Below are 25,983 nucleotides of genomic sequence, written 5' to 3'. Positions count from 1 at the left end.
CTCTTGTCATGATCATGAATTGATCTACATTGTATGTAACAATGTTTGGGCCTTACGTGAAATCTCATAACTGGACAAATAGAAGTGAAATAAGGGGGGGGGGGGATGGAGAGACAGAAAACGGGTGATTATACCACATATTTGAAGCGGGGAGAAAACAATTCCTTTGATCCACGTTTCCATGGTTTTTCAAAATGAAGCGAATTCCAAGCCATATCTATGTAGGATTAGGCAATTGTAACAGAGTGTGAGAGGTGACAATATGTAATTACTTTGGTCAGTGAACAAGACAAATGCTAAAAAAGGGCCTGGGGTAGGGTGTAGTCCACAGCGAGAGTTAGCCTTGACACTAGACTGTAGGACAGAGCTCTTCAGCAATTCCACAAATCGACTTAAAACAAAATATAAAAGCGAATTGACCGATAGTCAAATAATGCAATGCAGTGCTTGTATATAATGCAGGACGTGATATGCTGAGCTATTTCTTTTTCCGCCGCTTCTTCATTTCCTTCAATATTCTCAGTCGGATTCGACGGACCTTTTGCACCAGCTGTGAAGGTGGCGTCCTGTGAAGAAACTGGGATGAAATGAATACCTTCTGTATTGATATTTGTTTTTGTAGGGACACAATGCGCACATTTAAATTGAGTGAGATTCTTGTCGCAGAGTGAAGTTGAATACAACCGTTATTGACAACTCGGTATTGGACCATATACAAGCCATACACGGGAGGTCTATTCATACATATACTGCTTGGCAGTATACAGGTAGTTTTGAAAACGGGGGGCAAATACTCATCCAAGTACAATAAAGAATATAGAAACTTTCGGACATTACGTGCTCCTTCCCTTGGTCCTGTACTGCGGAACAGCCGCCAGACTGACGACACAGTTTGCACTTCAACGTCACTCTCGAATAACGGGGCACCCCAGCAAAGTCTGCTCTCATTTTGGTTCTTTTCCGTCTAGAGGCAAAACGGTCGTTGGATCTGCGAGCTGAGTGTCACGACGCATAATATAATAGTAGAGTACTTCGCAGAATCGGCGCAGCTCTGGAAATGTAAGGCGCTCCTCGTAAGCAGGTGTATCCATGACGAACGGAGACCGAGGATAACCCAAATATACCAGCACCTTTATCGGCTATACATCCATTTAGTCCAAAGGAAACTAAATAACACACAAACTGTGATGTGAAAGCAAATCCAGATTGATTAAAAATATCAATTTTTGTGATTGACAAGACGTTTTCCTGTGTATATGTAGCAAAAAGGTACGAGTACTAGTGCCCCTGTTAGTGAAAATGTAGCAGATTTGCTCAGCACTGCAAATGTTCAGAGGGCAAATCTAGCATTGGGTATACCGTATAGTGTGATAATCCGACAAAAGTTAGTATCAGATAGACAATAGAAAAGTCAAGTGGTGAAAATATGTTATTGTATCAATTTTAATATTGTTGTTGCTGCTGAGAACACACGCTTACGATGCGTGCGTAACGGTGTTGATAACGGTGTTGGCTAAGATGGATATTAGCGATGTTGTGGTTTTTGATGTGTCGCACTGTGGCTCACAAACAGTGTTCCTGGGTGTACCATCTTAACTATCCGTCGCACTAAACTAATATTCATGGAGAACCCAAGATTCCTTCGTCCAACTGCTTAGATGCGTGCAACTTTCGCAAACTTGTGGCTCCGTTCGGCCGTCGGTTTGGTCTTCCACACAGGTCATTACGAATCGGAACAGATCCGCTGACAGCCCGCCCCGGGGGCCCAATAATGATTCTGGACCTGAAGGAACGATGGGGCCTGCTAGTGTTGATGGAGACAGGGGTTAGGGGCCGTCCGTAAATATCGATGTTCTTTTAGAGACGATATTGGTGCTTCTCTCCCTTGACCCCCCCCTCCCCCCAGAAGACGCACATGTACATCTAGATCATGGAATCAATATTTTTGGAAACTCTTGTAGAGTTCGTCCGTGTTTGTTCGCACTGCCTCTACGTTTTGAAAAAGGTCTCCTGCAGGCATCGTTCGGCCGATTTCCACAATCAATAGCTCATTCTTTTGCTCTTGAAATTCGCCATGGGCGTACAGCTTCCAATTTTTGATTTTGTTTTTGTGTCGCGAGTTTTAGCTCCGCGAACGGAAGCTGGTTTCACATTTCTTGTATAGCCATTTAGACGTCCGCGTGCAGGGATCGGCGAAACTTCAGATATTTACATCGATATTTTTCTGATGCTCGAAAAGACGCACATGGCTCAAACCCCCTCCCCCCCCCCCCCCAGACGCACCAATATCGTCTCTAAAAAAAACATCGATATTTACGGACGGCCCCTTAGGTGGTGTCGTATCGACAAGAAGGGCACTTCACTGTCGAACTTTGACTTCGCTGTGGGGTTGTTTTTTCGTTTTGTCTCGTTCGGGTAGTCAAAGATATTTGCGTGTTTTGAGTCCATCGACATCTTCACTACTAAACTGGTCCTGGCCTGGCGAAGCAGAATACGAACTTGTTCGTAATGAAATTGTCTGTAATATTTGTTCAGTGGTTCTGTCATGGTCGCACGGTTGCTGCCTGGTTGCAAATTTACCTCATTTCTTGTCTCCTGCTGTTTTCCTGGTTATAATCTGTTATAATCTGTTTTGTTTTTGTTCTTTTTGTAGTCCCCTATTTTCTCTTGCTGTGGTTGTTGTTCTCTTCCATTCTATGTGGGCATGTGAACTTTCATAAAAAATGTTAACATACTCTTTCAGCTCAGACTGTGTACATGTAAATGCGAAACAATGTTTGGTACAAGTATCCAGGAAAGGACCTGCTGGGTTTGGTTCAGCTCTAATAGGCAGAAGGTAGTCGACGCTGATGCTGCTCAATTCACTCAGGAAAACATGACTGTGTACATTTATAATTTTCTTTATTTGAATTCGCTAGTACTTGAAGTACACACGGGCTATACGCCCAAATATATGAAAGCGAAAATGAGAATGGAAGGAATAAGAGGGGTTGGGAGGGGGTTAGAAAGGTCAATGTTGTATACATCAAGCATTACGCAGGAAAGACAGTATCATCGGGGGAAATTATTATTCATGATCAACAGCAACAATGGCACATGCGTGTTTCACTAGTCTCTCACAAGATCCACCATCAGATCTCTCACTACACATGTACATGTACATATAGGTGTCAACTGATGGAGTGGTATTGCTCCGCATTTTCCCACATGGCGTGATAACCCGGCATTGAAGGCACTATCCGCTACCGCTGCTGTGATCCCAGTCAAAGTTTATACATGCACTTGATAGTTCGATCCCTTCACACATGAGGCACAGAAAACTGTAAGTAGTTGCGCTCAGGCTGATGTCAGCTTCTCACTGCAAAGTCATGGGAGGCATACTACACAGCTGGCAAGTAAAATCCGACCCCGGAGCGGTGCGCTCAGTCGCCGCTCACATCGCAAAGACAAGCCACAGCACCGGCACCGAGAATACATTCACGCCCATCCTCAAGCTTCTATTCGTCAGTGATTGCAGTTTGGTCCATGACGATTCCGTACAACAAGAACACGTGTGGTGTCTTTCAGCCTGGAAGGTCTCTGAAAGACATGCTGGTGTTGTCTTTATTCACCAGTCATGAGTGTTCCCCTCCCCCCCCCCCCGCCCGCGCCACAAAAAACTAAGGCGCGACACAAAGTTTCGTTGATTTTCCCCATTTCTCTCCTCATCAACCCCTACTTGTCTTTGTACATACATCTACATCTACTGTTCTTTCAATCAAATGAACCCCTCGATAGGCGCATTGCCTTTGGGTCATTTCATAATAACAATTAAAAAAAGACCCAACACGGGATAGTAACACTACGAAATAGAGATCGCTAAAATGTGAACGCATCGCTAGGGATTCGGATTTCATTTTCCAGCGCTGTACTAGTAGTAGTAGCCCATGATAGATCGTATAATATATACACCAACCTACAGGTGATGGGATTATCATAAGAATTTGTGAGAAAAGAATTCGGGTGGACACAACCATTCCCATAGCGCTGCATATCACATCCGGACCAGTTCCGTTATTTTTACAACGTTTCGGCACTTGGCCATCGTCAGGTAATAACAATGAATACCGTGGAAGCCACACAAGAGCAGCTCTTCTCCGTGATGTGCACAGTTGCACCTTCTCTCCCCCCTCTGCATAGAGGTGACATAACTCGCATCATATTGTTTTGGCGCCAACTCTACGTAACGCCGTGGCACGCGCCATCACTTCACAGTGCACAATTAGGCCTGGGCGGATAATGCTACTTAGCATTATAGCATTATAAGTAGCATTATAGTGTGCGATTTGCAACGAGCATTATGCTAGCATTATAACACTACATTTCCGCAAAAGTGGCATTATACTCAAATGGCCCGTTCTTCTGCGAAAACCAGGCTGAGTTATTAGGGTGAAAATCATTTTTTGAGAAAAAGGATGTTTTGTAAAAAGGTTGTGTCGCGTGGATGCTCCAGTGCAGTGAAGTGGAACCAAAGTCTCTTGTTTGAAGAAGTAGCAGTCATGGCAGGAAGGATTTCAGCAGTCAGGGAAGTCAAAGGACTTCCGGTAGAATATTCCCTTCTAGCTACTCCTCTAGTCACAACGAAGAGTTTTTGAGCTGATCGACCGGACTCCATCTCCTACACTCAGGGATGGCGAAATTTCTGCGCTAGCTGCTGCTTGCGGAAAATGGTGAAGAAATCGTCTCCAGTTAGAGTCGTGATGGCGATAGCGAGGAAAACCTGGACGACATCGATCTAGCCAATCGAAGTGCGGAGATACTACGTAGCTGTTTCTGGACCTCACACAAATGGAACACGCGCAGCAGAGCTCATACGTTTGCAGCAAGTTCACCAGGAAAAAGGCTTGAAGCGCAGTGGGAAAACTGTTTTGAATTGAAGTCCTTGGCGATGAAGTGCTACTGAATGCCAGGCGAATGAGCGAGCAGATTGAAAGGCCTCCACTCCAGACTTTCCTCGCTGTACAGCTAGCTGCTAGAGATTGTATGGAGCAATAGCAGCATAAAATGAACATTATAAGAATGATTTTCTAGCATTTTCCATGCCGTCTACGCAGAACTACAAAACGTGCACAATACTGCCCAAACCAAGCCATTTTCCATACTTACTACTGGTGAATTGCTGGCATCACAGAGGAACAGCAGCATTACAAGTAGCATTATGACACAGTTTTTCTGGCATTGCCATTAGCATTCTCCCCCAAAATAACTAGCATTATCCGCCCAGGCCTATGCACAATGCGCGCTACCTTCTGCTACTTCTTCTCCGTGATGTGCTAGTTGCACCTTCTCTCTCTCTCTGTCCCCCTTCTGCATACTAGGTGACATAATTCGCATCTTTTTTGGCGCTACACTCTGCGTATATACTGCTCTTGCGTGGCTTCCACGGTATTCAGTATTACCTGACGATGGCTAAGTGCCGAAACGTTGTAAAAATAACAGAACTGGCTCGGATGTGATGTACAGCGCTATGGGAATGGGTGTGTCCACCCGAATTCTTTTCACAGATGAAGCTGCAGGAAGCCTTAGTCTCAAGCTCTTCTTCAAATTTGTGAGAACCGCGTTTTTAGATGTATACTGCAATTCGCATCTGCCGCTACAGTATATGCATTCATCCTGTTACCTGATGATTGCGAGAGCATGAAACTATTACTTCAAGTCGCAGCAACCAAGCCTCGACTGTCCTTGTTGATTCTGTATTACGCTCTGCCACCGCGGTGTTGAGCACTGTCAGCACACTGGGTACACATGGGTGCATTCATCCATGTAACGTAGGTGGGATTATCACACTATACCCATACTAGACTTGCCCTCTGAATGTGTCGAGTATTGAGCAAATCTGTGGCCTTATCACTATCAGGGACACTATTACTCGTACCTCTTTGTTACAGTATCACTATCAGGGACACTAGTGCTCGTACCTCTTTGCTACATTATCACTATCAGGCACACTAGTACTCGTACCTCTTTGCTACATTATCACTATCAGAGACACTAGTACACATAACTCTTTGCTACATTATCACTATCAGGGACACTAGTACTCATAACTCTTTGCTACATTATCACTATCAGGGACACTAGTACTCGTACCTCTTTGCTACATTATCACGATCAGAGACGCTAGTACTCGTACCTCTTTGCTGCATATACACAGGAAAATGACTACTTAATTACAAAAATTGATATTCCTAATCAATCTGGATTTGTTTCGCATCACAGTTTGTTGCTTATTTTAGTTTCCGTAAGACTAAATTTGTAGCTGTTGAATGTGCTTGAAAATTTTGGTTATCCTACGTTTCCGTTCGTAATGGATTTACTTGCTCGCGAGGAGCGCCTTACATTTCCAGAGCTGCGCCGATTCTGCGAAGTATCCTCCTATCTTATTGTGCAATTTCCCAATCTTCTCGATGATCCAGCGACTGTTTTGCCTCTAGACGGAAGAGAACCAAATGAGAGCAGACTTTGCTGGGGTGCCCCGTTATTCGAGAGTGATGTTGACGTGGAAGTAGCGGTTGAACCGTATCCACGATCCAGAATGTCGTCAGGAATCATGCCGTTGTCCCGCAGTAGAGGACCTGCCGAAGCAGCAACTACGGTCCGGAAATTTCTACTTCGTTTCATGAGCTTCGGTAGGCATTCCACTTTCAAAACTACCTGTATACTGCCAAGTAGTATGAATAGACCTCCCGTGTATGGCTTGTATTATGTCCACTATGTTTTCACTAAGTCCGGTCTTAAACTTTTCATTGTGACAAGAATCTCACTCAATTTAAACGTGCGCATTGTGTCCACACAAAAACAAATTTCCATAGAGAAGGTATTCATTTTATCCCAGGTCCTCTATACTCTCCATGAAGAGACTTCACAGTTGAAGCAGAATGTCAGACGTATCCGACGGAGAATGAGGAAGGAAAAGAAGAAGCGACGGAACAAAGAATAGTTGGGCGAAACACGTCTTGCATTTTAATTATAAGCAGTGCATTGGATTATCTGACTTTCGGTCAATTCGCTTGTTTTCTGTTGTGAAGTCAATTCCTGGCATTGCTGAAGAGTTCTGTCGCATGCCCGATGTCTACAGTCTAGTATCAAGGCTAACTTGTACTGTCGGTAACACACCATACTCGAGGTCCTTTTTCGTATTTTGTCTTCGTGACTGATCAAAATGATCAGATTTTGACTCCACTCATACTCTGTTACAATTACCTAATCATGCATAAATCTGGTTTGCTATTCGCTACATTAGTAAAAACATGGCAACATGGGTCAAAGAAAATGTTGAAGACACTTGACGCGACTACATGTATCTGTAGTGGAGGTGGAACAAAACCTTTTTGTCCGTCTATTCCTTCCCAGCAGAGAAACACATAGAACCTTTAGAAGATTTTCTCCTACACCCTAACAAAAAGTCTTCTACCGGCCATCAAAGAGTATACAGTACTGAAAAACGGAGACATAAAAAGAGCCGGCACGGCATCGTCATAGCAATAGACATGGCAACCACAATACCACACAGCAGAATCATCATTTTAGTTGAAAATTTACGAATGCTACAGCAAAGAATTTCTTCTTGTTTACATGTGTCCCAGAAACTCGTCGAATGCAGTACTGATTTGACCACTCCCTAGCCCTGGTGTGTAATTCTGAGGGCAAATTTTCTTTTCCTTTTTTCACCTCCAGATAGCTGTATTTCTCAGTGCAAAACATTCCTGAATTGTTGTCTTTGTTGTTCAAGCAAAGGTGAAGGTAGAGGACAGATAAGCCTGGTTAGAATTTCGCGTGGCACAAGAAGACCGTACACAGGCACTTTGCGTGGATCTGAATTGAATTGACCTAGAGGAGTCGTGCGTTGAAGCGTTGGGGTGCGAATCAGTTCTCCTCGAACTGTCGCGACACTGGAAGACCACAAACAGCCAATTTGCGTTGGTCTGAATACAATACTGTACGCACGATGCTGAGTTGAATTTTTGTAATTTCAATAATTGTTTGTGATAACCGTGAGTACCACATCGAGCAGAACTGAATTCAATGCACAAGCTTAAGGGGGCAGTCTACCCATAAATTTCATATGGCATTCAATTGACCGTAACTTTGGTGTTTCTCAATGGATTTGAGTGAAATTTTGAATACACACTCCTGCCACTATGCTGGCCCTCAGGACATGATTTACAAGTTCTTGCGCCTCACTGAGAGGCTTTCCAGGCCGGAAAAACTCAAATTTCCGGCATAGTGCCACGGTGTGCGAGCCACCCAGGAGCCAAACAAATGCATTTACAATTTTTTCACATTTTCGTGCCAATTCTGTACGTTCGCGGGACCCAAACCTAAAACAGGTCCAGAAGCAGCCATGGTTGGTGGGGTAGGGCCCCTCAACCTGGCCCTGCAATCTGTCACAACGGAACGAGTGGGCGTTCTCTCACAGACTCCCACAGACCCAAGTCAATTTTTGAATTTTTTTTAGGTTTAGCACGTGCTACGAGGTCGTACCTTTGATACAACATCCAGTGCTGGGACGTCCACAGCAAGCGATTTCCACAGCGCTGAACACCAACTCCAGGATACCCTCAGAAACCAGCAAAGACTACCACTCACGTTCCACTGCTGCCTAGTACTGAATCCTACCTGACTTCTTGACACGACTCAAACTTGCCAAAGTCACTAAATCAACGTCAACTACAATAATCAAGCCACATATCTGCAACATCACGAGGATGCTGGCAAAAGTCCTCTGCACGGCGGCGGGCGAAGCCACGTATTACGGCGGCGGGCTTCGCGACGTATTACGGCGGCGGACTTCGCCCGCCGCCGTAATACGTGGCTCAAAAACGTGATTTGTTTGGACTTGGAGCAAAATTCTGCACACTTTCGCGTGTTTCCATGATACGACAAGTTGCCCACGGTTTTCTCACATTCAAATACAGTGCTGCCAACAAATGACAGCGTGCAACAAAAAAATCTTTCCTTGGAAGGGCACATGTTCGGCCATAACTCTTGAACGGCCGGTCAGATCGGGACACAATTTTCATAGAATTTGCAGTTATTCATGCTCTTTCAACTGACGTAGCACTCAATATGAATTTACAAATTCGATTTTCAGCGAATTTTTGGGTAGTCTGCCACCTTATCGAAGGTCAAGCTGCCAACATTCACACAGTAATACACCACTACTGAAAAACGGTCTCTGGCTACCAATTCTTCCAACATAATACAACCCAACATTTTTGCCCTGGCAGGAAGAATTTATCCAGAAAAAAGACTATGGTTATTCGATGTGAAAACAAATAGCACCAAAAGGGATCAAAGGATAGCGGGAACAAAACCAGCAGCAACAGCAGCAACAGCAGCAACAGCAGCAACAGATGCAGTAAAAAACACACGAAACAGACTAGAACATCACAATCCCCCAAACCAAGCAGTAGCATCACACCATCCCCAGCAAATGTAAGCTTGTATGTACTGTTACAAAAAGCACAAACTGTACATATCAGTGACAAATAACGTGATTTTTGGAACTTGGAGCAGAATTCTGCACGCTTTCGCGTGTTTCCATAATACGACAAAATGCACACGGCCTGCTCACATTCATACATGTATACAGTGCTGTCAAAAATGACAGCATGCAAAAAATCTTTCCTTGCCAATGCAAGGGCTCATTACTGGCCATAACTCTTGAACGGCTGGACAGATCGAGACAAAATGTTCAGAGATTTTGCAGCTATTCATGCTCTTTCAACTGAGGTAGTACTCGATATAAATTTACAAATTCGATTTTTCAGGGATTTTACGACCAGGCTGCCCCTTAAAGAGTGTTCTTCTCCAGTCAGTCACCTCATCTGAAGGGCCGTGCATAATTACAAATCTTGTACCCACAACGAAAATGTTTCGTTCATGGATGGGTGGGTCAAAGAGAGTTTCGTCCTGAAAATATTGATAGCTGAAATATCAAGTGATTCTAGTTGTCAAGTAAATACACGCATAATGGTTCTTTCAGGTTCATGTACATGTAGGTGGGTGGGGCAGGGTTATGACTAAACTTTTCCGTTTGGTGAAAAATATCCTTAATGTCGGATTGCTCCATAACCCAGTCCGACCGGTTCTGGTGTCATACCCTTCTGCATATCAGAGTAACAGGAGGCTGACGTTGGACTCAACCAGGACTCAATCGACAACTTGCTGATGATTTGTACAGGAATAGATGATGACATACTTGTACATGTACGTGCTTGCACTGTTACTGCATACTGAGAACAATCTGCTCACGCAAGTAGGGTCCTCACATTTCAGAGCACCGACACATTCAAGCTCTTGTCAAGTTTGTTTCTTCTTTTTATTGCCGAATTTGGGTTGTCTTTTTCCTTAGGCTCTTTCTTTGTTTTTTTATAGTTTCGCGCGATTGGGGTTGTATGTGAGCACATTCTCCGTAGATTATAGGGACCAGCAGATTCTGCTCGAAAAGGTGGCAGATTTTGCTCGAAAAGCAGTGAAATTGGCAGAACCATACAAACCTTATGGCGGGCAATTCCTCGAAATCTGCTCCATTTTTTTATCCACATACCAAACATGCATGAAACTTACCAGAAAAAGTACCGAATTCTGCCAATTTTTCTGCCTGCAGAATCCGCCGGACCCTACCGTAGAAAGGAATTTGATAGTTGTGCTCTTCTGCAACTAGTAAAAAGTAAAGTTTGCACATCCGCGTTAGCAGCGGAATTATTTATTTATTTATTTCACTCAACTCGTGGTTCATGACCAATTGGCACGCAAAGTGCGAGAGAGGGGTGATAGCCAACCACGGCAGGATTACGATTGGGCTGCGAAACACAACCACCTTAGAGAAGTTTAGAAAAGTCTCTCTCGTGCCAGGCCACGAACAATGTCTGATTAGCTGCTTCCTTCACACAAACAAATCAACAAAGCGACATATTTGGATAGAGGAGTGCTGGTTTCGAAACCGTTGACCTGGTTTGAACCTCAAAGTAGAACTGCTGTTAGCTCAGAGCAGAGCTGCTGTCAGCTCACAGCAGAGCTGCTGTCAGCTTAGAGCAGAGCTGGTGTTAGCTCAAAGTAGAGCTGCGGTTAGCTCAAAGTAGAGCTGCTGTTAGCTCAAAGTAGAGCTGCTGTTAGCTCAAGGTAGAGCTGCTGTTAGCTCAAAGTAGAGCTGCTGTTAGCCCAAAGTAGAGCTGTGGTTAGCTCAATGTAGAGCTGCTGTTAGCTCCAAGTAGAGCTGCTGTTAGCTCAAAGTAGAGCTGCGGTTAGCTCAAGGTAGAGCTGCTGTTAGCTCAACGTGGAGCTGCTGTTCGCTCGAGTCAAGGTAGAGCTGATGTTAGCTCAAAGTAGAGCTGCTGTTAACGCAAAGTAGAGCTGCGCTTAGTTCAAAGTAGAGCTGCTGTTAGCTCAACGTAGAGCTGCAGTTAGCTCAAAGTAGAGCTTCTGTTAGCTCAAAGTAGAGCTGCTGTTAGCTCAAAGTAGAGCTGCTGTTAGCTCAAGGTAGAGCTGCTGTTAGCTCAAAGTAGAGCTGCTGTTAGCCCAAAGTAGAGCTGCGGTTAGCTCAATGTAGAGCTGCTGTTAGCTCCAAGTAGAGCTGCTGTTAGCTCAAAGTAGAGCTGCGGTTAGCTCAAGGTAGAGCTGCTGTTAGCTCAACGTGGAGCTGCTGTTCGCTCGAGTCAAGGTAGAGCTGATGTTAGCTCAAAGTAGAGCTGCTGTTAACGCAAAGTAGAGCTGCACTTAGTTCAAAGTAGAGCTGCTGTTAGAGAGCTGCGGTCAGCTCAAGGCAGAGCTGCTGTTAACTCAAAGTAGAGCTGCTGTTATCTCAAATTAGAGCTGCGGTTAGCTCAGGGCAGAGCTGCTGTTACCTCAAGGTAGAGCTGCTGTTAGCTCGAGTCAAGGTAGAGCTGATGTTTGTTCAAAGTAGAGCTGCTGTTGACTCAAAGTAGAGCTGCGCTTAGTTCAAAGCAGAGCTGATGTTAGTTCAAAGTAGAGCTGCTGTTGACTCAAAGTAGATCTGCGCTTAGTTTAAAGCAGAGCTTCTGTTAGCTCAACGTAGAGCTGCTGTTAGCTCAAGAAAGAGCTGCTGTTAGCTCAAAGTAGAGCTGCTGTTAGCCCAAGGTAGAGCTGCGATTAGCTTAACGTAGAGCTGCAATTCTAAATCGATGTAATATAGCGGAAGAGCCGCCGCAAATAGCTAGATCACACCAGTTCTGAGAGTGGACCCGATTAGTGGGTACGATAATTATGATGATGGTGTCACTGTGGATAAGTTCGATAGGGAGGGATGGTGGGAAAAAGAAACACTGCTGAAGCACGATCCGTTGTCTGGAAGAACACAACAGGGCAAGAAAGATTTATTTTATTTTCAGCAAAACGGGTTGGGGCCATTTATTTTGTGATAACGCAGCAAAACCAAGCGCATGACGTCAGCCTTGAATGCATAGTACAAAGCAGTGCAGTGTGTGCGCTAGTTCGGATTGTTGCTACTACTAGTACCGGTACATCATGTACACGTATTACTATTAGTATTACAAGTACTATGCTAGTACCCATACCTCAGTCCTGGGTGGAAGTAGTTGCAACGCATTGAACCGTTCAGGTAGATCTAGATGTTCATGATTGTACAGTCAATCTGCGGACAGAACTGCTTCATTTTACAGTCATGTAACTCTCGCTCCGATTAGTAGGCGATTACTGTAGATCTACATGACCGTACAGTCATAACTCTCGCTCCGATTACTGTAGATCTGCATGACCGTAGAGTCACATAAGTGGGTATACCCAGGATCACACCCCCTGCCCAGTGCCCCCATGGCTTACACTTGTCCTGCCTGGTACGTGGTGTCTCCGCCTCTGCACGCTCCATGCATAGTTCGCGCCTACTGCGCATGCCCAGCCAGTGATGTAATTCTTATCACTCGCTCTTCCCATGCATGCCCTGCATTGATAGCTCACACCTCTTCTACATGCCCATGCGTATCCCCCACAATAAGAACAAGCTATCCCGCGACAAAAGCATTAGCTGTCTGATGATTGCCTTAGCAGCGTTACAACGTATGTATAAATAATTGGTGGAAACATTCTTTTTGACCTTTGTGACCGTACAGTCATGTAACTCTCGCTCCGATTACTATAGTGTAGATGTACTTTTTTAATTTTTGTTTTTGTTTTTTTACAATGCATCACAATTATTGTGGAAAGGTCACTACAATAAGAGACAAGATCAAAAGGAAAGCTTTACAAGAATAATAATATTAAAACGTAGCCTGTAAAATGTTGAAAGTCAGTGAGTACAGATCAATTCAATATCCATGTCCAGTATTTATTATTTTTAATTTATATTTAATTTATTAACATAATCTGCTGCAATTTATAGACTCTCACGTGCGAGCAACCTGGGCCTCAGCAACAACCAGCTCAGCAGACTCCGGATGCCGAACAGATCGCTCACGGAAAAGACCCCGTGAACCCCGCAAACACATGATGCATGATGGATGAGGCATGCAGGATCGACAAATGCATCGTGCGAGGGCGGGTTTGGTGCACGTGAGTCGCGTGACCCCGGGAGAGTTGCAATCGTGTACATCCCACGCCTCCAAACAGAACAGAGAAGAGAAAGAACCTGAGTTGTACGTGTAAGTACTATTAGTTGTAGCCTGTTCTTGTAGTTTTAGAGCCGATGTTCGCGATATTTTGGTAGGACCTATCCTTTCCTCGCTTCTATCGGCATGCAGTGTCAAACCATTCTCGTTTCCGCTCGTCTCGATCTTGTGCTTTGACGATCGTGCATACTCCAGTGGAAATAGTTTGCTTTATTATTTGCACTGGGAATTGCACCGCAGCATAATGTCATTGAACAGTTACCGTAGTTGTGCTTGTCCTGTGCAAAGAATTGCCTTTCAGTGTTCCTTGTAGAATTGGTCTACCGAAGGAGAAGGCGAAACGCAACCTGTGCTAGTCCCAGTAAATACAACATGACATGTTCGACCGAAAGCTGATGCTACAATGAGCGATCGTGATGTTCCACAGGTAAGAAGACAAACAAACGAATCAGAGCTCGCCATGCAGGTAACGCCGAGAACATGATGATACCACACGGAGCTGCTGAACGAATGGAGGTGAACGGGACCAGCAAATTCACCGGGCGTTAGTCCAGGGCCACTGAAGACCAGGTTTCAAAGGGTACCAGTTCCTCCATGATGGCGAAATGCGCTGCCACAAGAACAATGAAAGCACAGCACCCAACGCCGCGGGCGAACTAAGGAGAGAACACTGAACAATCTGTGCACAATGATTTTCTCTTCGATGGCACGCGTTGCTGTTCTGCTGCATGCATGCGTTTTTCTTGTTGTTTGATCTTCACACATTTTCGCGCAAGCGCAAGCGGTTGCGCGCCGCTGGGACTCGGGGTCGCCAAAATGAGTACAGAGCATCTCCCCCTTGGTCGATTTGGACAATCGATAGCTTAAATTTTCAGGACACCCTGGCAAAGAATTTACCGAGACGTTTTTGGATATTCATTTCCTATACTGTACTATATCTCACGAGGTTTACGCATATGCTCTGGCATACCCGTGTAAGTAATGACAATTTGTTTCGGTAAATATTTTGGAACACCTGTCATTTGTGCCTGGGTCAAGTCCCAGCCTCGTAGAACCTAGCTGGAGTGCTGCTAACTCCTTCAAACACCCCCTACTTCGAGCAAAAATGCGACGAAATGGTGACTGCTGATTGGTCAAGCTGGTTTTGGAGCACGTGCGCCGCCCCCATCTAATCGACGCTTTTCTTCGCAACTAGACTGTGAACCCTGACATAATTATAAGTCATTGTAAAGTCATCACTTGTAAAAATAAATGAGTACATGTAGTACTGACGTCATGACTTGACCCCGCCTGGATCATGGATCATTGGATGTCCTTGGTGTGGGCGCAAGTCATTGAAAGCAAAGACTGTACTGACACTGTGTCTGTAGTGCTAGTGCTGAGTTTACAATCAAGCACGGCATTTTGATTTTTGTTTAGCACGGCTCGGTAGATCTAGCATGCCTGGTACACGTAACCGTTGCGTGCTCCCAGTGCGGGTCTGGAGCTAGCTAGCTAGCCCCGGGCCTTGTGCAAGCCCACGATTACTCGGGCAAAGCGCTGACTCTGCCGCTATTAGTACTATTACTGATGTAATAAATCAGAGCTCCCAATTCAGAAAGTCAGTTCACTTTCTGGAAAGCCGACGCCGAGAGCAGGTTCTTTCTCTTTTCCCACAATTGTGTTTCTGGCGGATATCATCAGTTCTAAGTTCTTCTTCGTCTGAGCAAGGTAAGTTGTAGGGTGTTCTAGAAAACTAAAATCACTGGCTACAATTTGTCATGATTTACGGAGAGATGAGGAACAAAATATTCACAGTGTCTAATAATAATAATAATAATAATATGTAGCCATACGTGCACCAGTTTGGTTGAGTTGGGTAACTCCGCTCTTCTTCCTCGCTCACCGGAGGAATTTCTGTAGTCTCCTCGCGCAACTGGGGAGCACTCCAATGGAGAGAGAAAGATTTTCATAGAGCGGCTTGCTGTGAGACGTGGACTGAGACTTGACTGCCCTAACGGCGAATATCAAGACCTTACGGCCACGGAGCTGCGGGACTCTGCGCTGGTCGTCTGTCTGCGTGAAGGCAAAGCAAACGCGGGCAACATTCTGCTGAAGCGAGCGCGGAGCTGAAGCTGAATTGGTGACTGACGTACCTGCTTACTCCACAACACCGGCGCATAATGATGTACATGTACAATACTTCGTGCGTATTCAACTCAAATTCGTGTTCCGTCAGCGTCAGTGTCAGCAAGTACGATGATGTACATGTAGTACAATTTGTTCCCAAAAAATAACTTCAGGACAGTCTGTTCATGGTTTTCATTTGTATTGGATTCGTTCTCTACACTTGCGATAATTTAGCGGCAATTGTAATGTTGTAGCGTTGTTCTCTTGTAATTTAGTGGAACCTGTATTGAGCATTGGCAGGGGCCATCCGTTAATATAGATATTTATTTAGAAACGAAAACTAGTCGTTTAGGGGGGGAGGGGGTTGAGCGCCTGTTCGTTTCTCGAAAAATATCGATGTACATTTTGCATGTGTGGGTATGTCCAGAAAAAAGACCAAACATATCGATACTATGTACCATTTGTATATGTTCGTTTCTCAGGGAGGGTGGAGGGAGGTTGAAGAGAAACGACTGGTTTTCGTTTCTAAATATTTGAAGGCCCTTAAACTGAGTTTTATGTTTCGTTACATTGTCGAAAGATCTCCTGTGTACCGGTTCTATGGCAAAATGATTATAGCCATTTTTCGTCTCCATTCTTGTGCAATCATGCATATGTAGGTTGGTTCCCTTCATGTTAATGTGACCTATTTCATAGATGTTGGTTGCCTTGTTGCTTTCTCTTCCCTCTTCTCTCACCCAAGGCATACTGCATAAGCGAAGCTGTGGACGCAGCATACTGCTGCTACACTTCAACGCGGGAATGCGTAAAATAATAAATAATAATAATACGTGCACCAGCAACAGTGATGGTGACAGTGTATGTTGACTATTGTGCTCTATTTATTCTTTCTGACCTTATATGTACATGTAGGTGTTGTTATCACATGGCAGCTAGTGAAAATTCAATCTTATCAAACATGGCTGAAGATCCCCAATCGAGTGAGCACGAACCGGTCGATTATGGACTGGATAGTGTTGTACCTGATGTATGGCACTCCACCATTTTGCCGATGTTGACAGTACCGGCCATCTTCCAGCTGTGCGGTGTAAACAAGAAATTGAGGCGAATGCTGTACGATGAGTACACGTTCAAATTGATATGTCTGGTGAGTCCAAAACTGTACATTGTGTGTGCTTAGTGAAACTGTATTTGAAGTAATGGTTCAGGAGACGATACACGCAAAATGGCGTTGAAAACAACAGATTTTGCAATCACAAAGAATTTTTTAGTAAATCTCACTTTTAGCTTCATATTCTGTACAGGTCTTTCCTCCCCTTACTTCTATTCACTAGACAAACTATTTACGTCACCTTTTGAGAACAGGCCGTCACCGTTGGTGAGAAGGCTTCAAATGATTGTCCATGTTACTGCAGTAAAATAGATATAATTACTTCCTCCGCGTCATTAAAATTGTCGTTTCCCAGAGCGATTTTTCGAAAATTATTTTGTCCACTCGAAGGGCACAGAAATCAGCTAGAAATTGAGGCAGGGCATTGTCGACGGGCCAAGCTTTAGTTTGTGACCCCCCCCCCCCGCTTCGCTGCACTTGCAGCTAAGGTCGACGTCTTCATCAAAGTTTGAGGCAGAGCCTTCAGCACTCAACAATACGCTGAACAAGACGCGCGTTCAAATTCAGGTCAAGAAACTTCGTTTTCAGGCGATCCATGCCTCCAGGTGCCAGGCGATGAAGGCAAGCTAGCATTTTTCAAGTACACTGTAACGACCTTCCAGTGGGACAGGGTAAGCAGTTCCGCACCTTCTTTCCTGGGCAAGCGCTTCGCTGATTTTGTTGGTGTTTTCAGACCTGCTACCTTCGCAGCAACATGCGCCACAAGTAGCGCATTTTAGGAATTTGAGACCACTTTGTTCTTGCCATCGCCAACTTCAGCAGAGATACCAGGATTATTATACCCGAGCTTGCAGTTTTGACAAATGCCCACGAGAACGATGTGGGACGGCACGAACTCCAGAAAACGAAATGCGCTCTGGGGCGGAATAGTGCGGATCGCGATGAATTTGCTTGGTGCGGAAGAGAGCTCCGACAAAGTTCGAGACCACCACGGCTTCAGCGACAAGTAGACATTGCGCAGGAAGGGCCACACCAGTGTTCGAACACAGGAAGCAGCGATTCCGACAGTCTGACTAAGACGAGCCAAGTCACAAATATTGCGATGTGCGAAGCGACAATTTTAATGACGCGGAGGAAGTATATACTCACAGTGACGTTAAAATGATGGCGTCGCCCCACCAGGCAGTGTGGATTATGATGAAGCATGAGTTTCCAAATCTGATAGCGGTAGAACATCGTTGGCCATACGCCAGGGTGCCTGGTCCCTGGTTCGAGCCGGGGTATGGCTGGCCATACGCCAGGCCTGGTCCCTGGTTCGAGCCAGTGCATGCCTGGTCCCTGGTTCGAGCTGGGGGTAGGAGTCAATTTATTGGTAAAACTTATACGGTTTCAGCGCATGAGCTAAGGATTATAATGTGCTCTGACACAATGTCCTGCCAGTTGCAAAAATGGCCGGACATGTCCGGACATGCAAATTTTCACATCAAATCGCACAATGTTCAGTGTAGAATAAATACTATCGAAATGTTATCACGACGATGCATTTCAGAAGCAGCATGATCTTTGAAGGCTGACGTTTTCAGGTTCCTTGAGCCAACGACGAAGGATTGAGAAAAATTCTTGCTGCAGCGAATTTTATCAACAAAACGGGAACACATCTTACACTTCAAATTTTTGACAGCGCTACGATCTCAGGGACTGCGCTCATTCAGCCAAACAGAAGTTGAAAGCTCTCTATCATAATCGGCGACCCACTTGTCACAGGTGGTCGTCTTGACTCGTCTGGGCTTCTTTCCAAGAGGAGCACCCGCATCAGCGGTGCTTGGCTTTCTCTTGCCAGACGACATCACTAACTTTGCGAAAAGGTGCGCGGACACTTTGTCCGGATGTGTACAAAACATCCGGAAACTGAACGTAAACGGTCGAAAATTGTCCGGTGTCCGACCGTTACTTCGCGCCCTGGGTTTACAACTTTCTGTCAAACCTTTGAATACATTTTGTCATGCATTAGATATCCTAAGGGCCGGGTCCCACTACGGCTCCGAGGTCGTGTTCCACGTTTTTTGACGACGCTCTACCTGCCTGTGGGCGCCAAATCAAAAAAATTCTCGTGTTCTGGTCTGCGGAACGAATTATAATTTGAATTTTTAAGTTCTCGCGTCCAAAACAATGCAACGTACGGGAAACAGGGTGAACCGTGACCACAGCTCGCAATTTTTGATCAAGAATCGTAGTGAAAGCTTGTGGTGAGCCGCGGTCTCGCTGCACCAGCTCGAGCTGCGGTCTCGCTGCACCAGCTCGAGCCGCGGCCACTATGGTAATGATGACGTTTCAAGCCGCGGATGACGAGCAGCGAGCCGCAGTGGAACCCGGCCCTTAGCAAACACCAGTAATGAGGTTCTGCTCTACGTTTCGGGAACGTGACGCAAAGAATCACTCGGGACTCTCTTCGCGTTCCCGTGACGTAAAGAAATCCTTTTCTGCCATACGTTTCACGTAGAGAAGTCACGTGGAATGTGTACTGGGAATTTCCCCTTCCATATTTGGCAATTTTCTGCCTACACTCGAATGATACCCAGCAGTTACATGCGCATTGTCTTTGCGTGTGCCACAACGTAGAGAAACTACTCTACGCGTAGAAATCTGGACCCAAAACACGCGAAGCCGTAGACTCTAACCCAGACAGCTGCTCTCTACGTGATTTCGCTACGTTTCACGTATAGCAGCACCTCTCTCATAACGCTAGTTTTTACGGTACTCGCACTTTGATCACCCAAATAGCGTTGAAGATGCAGCGTAAAAATGTTATTGGGACTGATTTATTGTTGTGACAAACAGTGCGTTTTTTGGCCAAATATTCCATAGTCCTTATGCATTTCACCTTGTATCACGTATACGGTGACATTAATGGTTGTACCACGCGAATTGAAAGCTGTTCTCGTGGCAACAGCTTAAAAGGCGTGCATCTTGCTAAAGGCCGAACCCAAATCACGGTATTTTCCCCTTTACGATAAGAGCCTGTCTAGTCTTTTTTTGAACTCCTTGAACCTCTTGTACGGGCAAAATAACACATTTGTGCAGCATCAATACAATTAGATTTGTACATAAAACGGATCATCAGATATAGTAATGATTATACAGACTCAGTAGAATCACTGCAGGTTCTCTGGATGCGTGCCTCCGCCACTACTAGCATAGCAGGGGACTTGGGCACTGGAGGAGCAAACATGCTCCTTGAGCCACGCAGGCACATGGCACCACAACGCACATGGGCAAAACCAAGGCACGTATGACTCCTTGATCTTCTCAGCCAGAAGAAAGACGATCAGCAGGAGAAGTGCATTGGCATGCTTGCCATAGCCACCAAAAGACAGAAAGCACAACGGGCACGAAGGAGGCATGCTCGACTTCGCGTACTCGCTCTTCGTATTTTTCCGGCGCTTTTCCTGTTCATGGCGTCTGTAGCTGGCAGCGAGGGAAGTGGCACGATTCGAAGACGCAAAAGGGTTGAACACCCGTGCATCAATAAAGGTGTGCTCGAATCGGCCACCCCACACACCACTAGCCGCAACGTCTAGCCAAGCCTGCTCCTCCGTGATAGCTGTGCGATGGCGCAATGCCTCTGCAGTGACGAGCTGGAGGTGGGGTTCCACCGTCACGTTATGAGAGATCTGCCTTAGAGCTCTCGCAGTGATGTCCCTCACCTCGCTATGTCGCAGCGTCAAGAAGCCACCGAACAGGCACGAAAAGGCGTCACTCAAATTCAGCGGCTTACTGCACACGCAGAGGCTTGGGAGCGGAGGAGGTGTCCAGCCGTGCCGGAGGTACTGGCCCTCCCGGAAGTCTCCCTTGGTGAGGGTGAAACCATTGCACCTGAGGGGCGGCAGATCAGCCAGCTGGATGAACACTTTTCTGCGATCAGATTAAAAACAGGGGCCAGCTCCCGGTGATCCGAGCGAAGGGCGTCAGCCAGAGACTTGGCCGCGCTCCACTTCTCGGCAAGAACCGTCGCCTTGACCGCCCGAAGCTGAGTCAGAGAGTCGCCAAGAGACGACGTGATCCTTCTGGACGAGTTGTGCTGGTCAGCCATTGAACAGGGGTTTGCCATACCTAGTCCCCCAAGCCAGGTAGAAAACCACGTTGATACGCACAAATGGGATGCCAGCCGGGCTAGTTATTTGACGCCACTTCGACGGTGGCTTCCGTGCTATGCTTTATAGTTGCACCATCATCCGCAATTTTTCTGTTACAACCAGAATGTAATCTTCACCTGCTATGCAGTGCTGCCGCGAGAGTGTGGCCAAATTTCCGCACCTGGAACACAGTTCAGGGTGATGTCCTTGAGTTCGGCGTCAGTGCTGCCATCGCTGGGTCCGCCACTCGTTTTTTCTAGCTGACTGGGTAGATCTAGACCAAGCAAGGGAGTCCTTGCCGGGTCTACCTGCTGCAAGCCTTTGTCATTCACTGCTGCCAAAGTGCATCCACAGACAAATATTGTACGCGTACCGTAAAGTCCACTGCAAACGCCCACCCCATTTTTACAAGATCTGCTGGCCTGTACACACTCACCACATACACTGTCACCCCTATAAGGGTGTGTAATAGTTCAAATTTGGACTTCACGGAGAATTTCAAAGTATTAGGAAATTAGCCCTTTCCATGCCAGCATGTTTTCCCGTGTTGGCCATGCATTGTTCAGGCGCTGAGCTCAACTGTTCAAAGCTGCACGCGCACCTCAGAACGAAATTCGTTGCTATTTCACTATACCTTGATGGATTTTCACGATCCATGGCTTGTTGGAAAGATCTGGACAACAGGAAGCCATTACAGGGACTCACAGCGCGACAGGCATACCAGGGCCACTTCCATCTCCTCTCAAAGTCCCCCTACCATGCCTGAAAGTAACAAAACGACTGCCTCTCATGTTTTCTTTCGTCTTCTTGCTCATTGTGAACAGATTTTCACGACTCAAACTGCGTTGGAAAGCTGAGATTCAAGCGCGTTTGTTGCAGCTGACTGCGCACGCGCTGTGTTTAGGGGAAATCCCCTAGCCCGCACGAAGTCGCGAACAAAAAATTCGAATCGATCGCCAAAAAATGAAATTTGCGCATTCTGGCCGTTCAATTTATCGCCACTCGGTCATACCTTGTCGTATCGCGAAGAACTTTATATCCCTGGAAAGCTGAGCTCAAGACCTTTCCAGCGGTGTCTCAACCTTAGCAGTCCGAGATATTTGGACGGAGTTATGATAGTTTGTACACTCGTCCATAGCGCGCGATACACATGTACTGTACAGTGTACATTGTACAGTGTAGGCAGAACGCGTAAACGCGTCCGTGGCCAATCGGCTCATACTAAAAAAACGCGTATACGCGTCCATGGCATGGAAAGGGTTAGAGGCCACATGCCACATACTGCTCCTTTCTCTCCGAAACTCAACATTTGCAAGCCAGATATGAAAGAAAGAAAACAAATCATCAGTCACACCACCGGGATTCGTACCAGGGACCTTGCTATTCGCGAGTAATGCTCTAACCAACTGAGCTACAGTATGACTCTTATCCATAGTGATGGTAAATCTATCCTTCTTCGATCAATCAATATCTGGCTTGCATAATACTGGCAACTCACACCAATCAAGAGGGCCCTCGAACATTCACTTGATATTGTAAAACCGGAAAGTCTAACGAGTCACAAAGTTTTAACGATCAATTATTTTTCGTTATTTGAAAAACGTTATCGCTAGATGTCTGTGTAAAGATGCGCATACAGATGGGTGGCCAGGTAGCCATCGTTAAACTTTCTGCACGTAATCATGCCAGAATTGCAAAAACGTTAAACTTCTTAGTCGCTAGACTTTCCGGTTTTACAGTATCACGGGGAGCGCATCAAACTTTGTCCACTGCTAGCAAATACAATGGTGTCTAATTATATATTTTTCTTCCCAATGCATGCAGTGCCGCTATCAGCTCAGTCCAAGCTTGCCATTGTCTTACATCCAAGCGGCAAAGGTTCTCTACATGGCAACGAGAATAGCAACCTTTCATCACACGCGGTGTGAGTCGACAAGAAATTGCATAGCAGGTGAAGATTACCTTGTGGTATTGAGACAAAAATTGCGGATGATGGTGCTACTATCAAGCATAGCACGCAAGCCACCGTCAACATGGCGCCTAACAACTAGCCCAGCAGGCATCCCATTTGTGCTGGACCAGCTAGCGACTGCATATGACGCCTCTCACTGCTTTCCCAACGTTGAGGACAAGGATATCCACGAACAATGTAGAGTAAGAATAATTCAGGATGAATTTGGTGGTGCTGCGAAGGCTAAGTACGTGCTAGAGGAGATTGTCGATTTATTGTTCAAAAGGTGCGGCTCCGTTGAAGCGTTCCAAACTGCAATCATTGGCTATATCGAAAAGGATTTTTTAGAGCTGGCTTCGTATCTGCCCTATCTGACCCGATCCTGGAGGCTTGTACAGCTGGGAAAGGGATTCCTAACGGCATTAATGAACAGCCCCGAATGGATACCACCCATGGAAGAGACGGACCTGGCTTGCTTACACCGAGACTGGGAGTACAACCCATCCATGCATTGGTTTAGAGATTTCATAGAAAGCGGTGTTCTTCAATGGAGCATATACGATATCGTTGCTGACGCCGCAACGTATCATTCGACAGTTGAGCTTCTGATGACGGGACGCCTATCAACGTCGCAGGCGGATGATTACTTCGACGCTTGGTTGAAGTATACAGAAATATGGAAGAGTATGCCTGAGTCCACTCGCCCTAATTTGTACAATATCACAGTTGGTTTAGGTAGCTTCCTCCTTCCGTCATCATTGCTAATGTCCCATTCTCATAAATTATGGTCCAAAGTTGAACTGCTTCACCAGATGATACGGTTTGGTGGTGGTGAAACTAATGGCCAAACAAATTAGCCCAATATTCTATAGCTTAACGAACGAAGCCAGGTAAGGTGACAGGGCAAGCAGGAGGTTGAGAGAAGCTGTGGAGATAAGGAACTTGGGACCACAAATTAACACCAATCCTGGCTAGGGACCTCTGTGAGTATGACAGTTCGCTCAGTGTTACTCAACATCGCTCCTTGATAATATTACTGTGTATTGAATTACTCACTCTTGATTTGTGGGCACTGAGGTGACATCTGACAACAGCTGATGGTTTTCCTACATCATACACCAGTGCACTGTGCATTATCTTTTTTTGGAATGTGTGTGTGTGTGTGTATGTGTGTGTGTGTGTGTGTGTGTGTGTGCGTGGGTGTCTGTGTGGAAGCACTTTTGGCTTTTCGCGAATTTATCACCACATTGTCTTCTTTGAATAATTGTTGTTGATATCATACTTCTTTTAGATGTCATTATCTCTATGATTCTGGCACGTCAAGATAGGTGAGATGTAGCACATCATAGCCTCACAAATTGCATGTATATAACTGCTGCTTTGTAAACTTGAACACCTTTGCGTACCTGATGAGGGCAATTTTGCCGAAACGTTGTAAAAATTGATTGACAATTGAGCTCGAGTTTGCAGAGTGAATGGGAGGAGAGCGAGTCTGCTCTGAAACCTTTTTTCCTATTAACGAACGAAGGAACCGATATTCTTTAGGTAACACAGATGACATCACATGCCCTCCTCCCAGTCATTTGATGGACATTGTCATTATTATTAGGTATGACAAACGGTAGTGCCACATAAAATGTACTGCCACATAAGGCTACTTCGAAGTTCATACATGTTATGTGCAACATTGGCAGTCCAGTGTTTAAAGAGTTGGTGGACAAGCCGTTGATTATTCACTCTCATTGTAATATCAAAAAGTATTCTTTCTAGACCAAAGAGTGGTATATTTGATAACATTTAATAACGATAGAATTTTTTACGATACTTCTCCAGACGTTTCGTTGTTCTGAACAACAGCGTCAGTGGATAAAGAAACATGCACGCCAAACACAGTACAGTGCAGCGCGGACAGCCTGCCTCTGACTTTGTACTGCATGTTTGCACATGTACATAAATTCTTTATCCACATACAATGTTGTTCAGAACAACGAAACGTCTGGAAAAGTATCGTAAAATTTCTATCGTTATTAAATGTTATCAAATATACCACTCTTTGGTCTAGAAAGAATACTTTTTGATAGTCCAGTGTTTACATACATGTACATGCGCAAACATGCAGTGCAAAGTCAGAGGCAGGCTGTCCGCGCTGCACTGTACTGTGTTTGGCGTGCATGTTTAATTAAAGAATATTCGAATGTGACCAACTGAACAAATGTTCGTTTCACCGCTTCACCGCTACAGTGTCTGGCAAGGAACTCCACGACGCCATCGGAAATCAGAAATCGACGAAGACGCAGCACACCCGGCACTTCGCTTCACAAGCGCACATGAACAATCAAATAAACTGGCGTTCCTTGACGTTTCGCTGGAGAAGACTGAGGGTGGTGTGCTCACCTCGATCTACAGGAAACCCACCTTCACCGGCTAGTATATTCCACTCGATTATTATTGTTTTACTCAATATAAAGTGAACTTGGCCCGAAAGTTGGTGGATCGCGCACGGCGAACTTGTTCAGCTACTAATCTTCGTGAAGAACTGGATTTCTTAAAAACGGTTTTCCACCGAAAGGCTTATCCTGAGGGCATGGTGGCACGACTAGTCGATAGTGAAAGAACAAATGAGGATAGAGGTTTTGGACCGGATCGTTGTCGAATAACCTTCGACTGCCATGGAAAGGCAATCTCTCCTATACTGTGACACTTACAGCATGTACCGTTGTGTATCTTGCCACAGTCTGCACGAGCTCAACGGCCAAAGCGAGGAGGACCGCGCCTCCGCCCCACTCCGATGACATCACAGGAGTCAGAATGTGTTTTCCTCGGTCCTGTGCAGGATGTACAAAGGTCGGATTCAGAGACCATAATTATTAGCATACCGGAAACCGTTATCGAACACACCGCTGCCAAAATCAGAAACTGCTTCCCCCATCCTTGCGTGCAGTTAACATCCGAAACAAGACAGGGCACAAACTTCAACTCAGCCTCTTACCGTCTCAGGGCCTGACGGATTTCGCAAAAGTGCTCATCATCATTTTCTTTGACCCACGTTGTCTT

At 45.5% G+C, this 25,983-nt stretch overlaps 1 protein-coding gene across 2 annotated transcripts; it reads left to right on the top strand.

The window, feature by feature from the left end:
* The first annotated feature begins 15,269 nt into the window (after positions 1-15,269).
* LOC135825019 (uncharacterized) lies at positions 15,270-24,335 on the top strand. Of its 2 annotated transcripts, XM_065337755.1 has the most exons (3): positions 15,270-15,335; positions 16,647-16,881; positions 22,803-24,335. In XM_065337755.1, the coding sequence occupies exons 2-3, from the start codon at positions 16,660-16,662 to the stop codon at positions 23,784-23,786; spliced, it is 1,206 nt and encodes a 401-aa protein (XP_065193827.1). In that variant the 5' UTR covers positions 15,270-15,335; positions 16,647-16,659; the 3' UTR covers positions 23,787-24,335. The 2 variants fall into 2 exon arrangements, with proteins under 2 accessions (XP_065193827.1, XP_065193828.1); XM_065337756.1 differs by lacking the exon at positions 15,270-15,335 and having other exon boundaries at positions 16,621-16,881.
* The last annotated feature ends 1,648 nt before the right edge of the window (positions 24,336-25,983 follow it).

The sequence above is a fragment of the Sycon ciliatum genome, chromosome 9 (assembly GCF_964019385.1).
Source record: "Sycon ciliatum chromosome 9, ocSycCili1.1, whole genome shotgun sequence".
In the NCBI taxonomy this organism is placed as follows: Eukaryota; Metazoa; Porifera; class Calcarea; order Leucosolenida; family Sycettidae; genus Sycon; species Sycon ciliatum.
The sequence above is the reverse complement of the archived record's forward strand: the minus strand, read 5'-3'. Positions and strand labels throughout refer to the sequence as shown.

What these genes read in the sequence shown, in the direction of transcription:
- LOC135825019 (XM_065337755.1), top strand. Translation starts at nt 16,660, where the DNA reads ATGGCAGCTAGTGAAAATTCAATCTTATCAAACATGGCTGAAGATCCC. An exon ending in CGTTCAAATTGATATGTCTG is followed by an intron (nt 16,882 to 22,802) that starts GTGAGTCCAAAA and finishes CAATGCATGCAG; the next exon opens with TGCCGCTATCAGCTCAGTCC.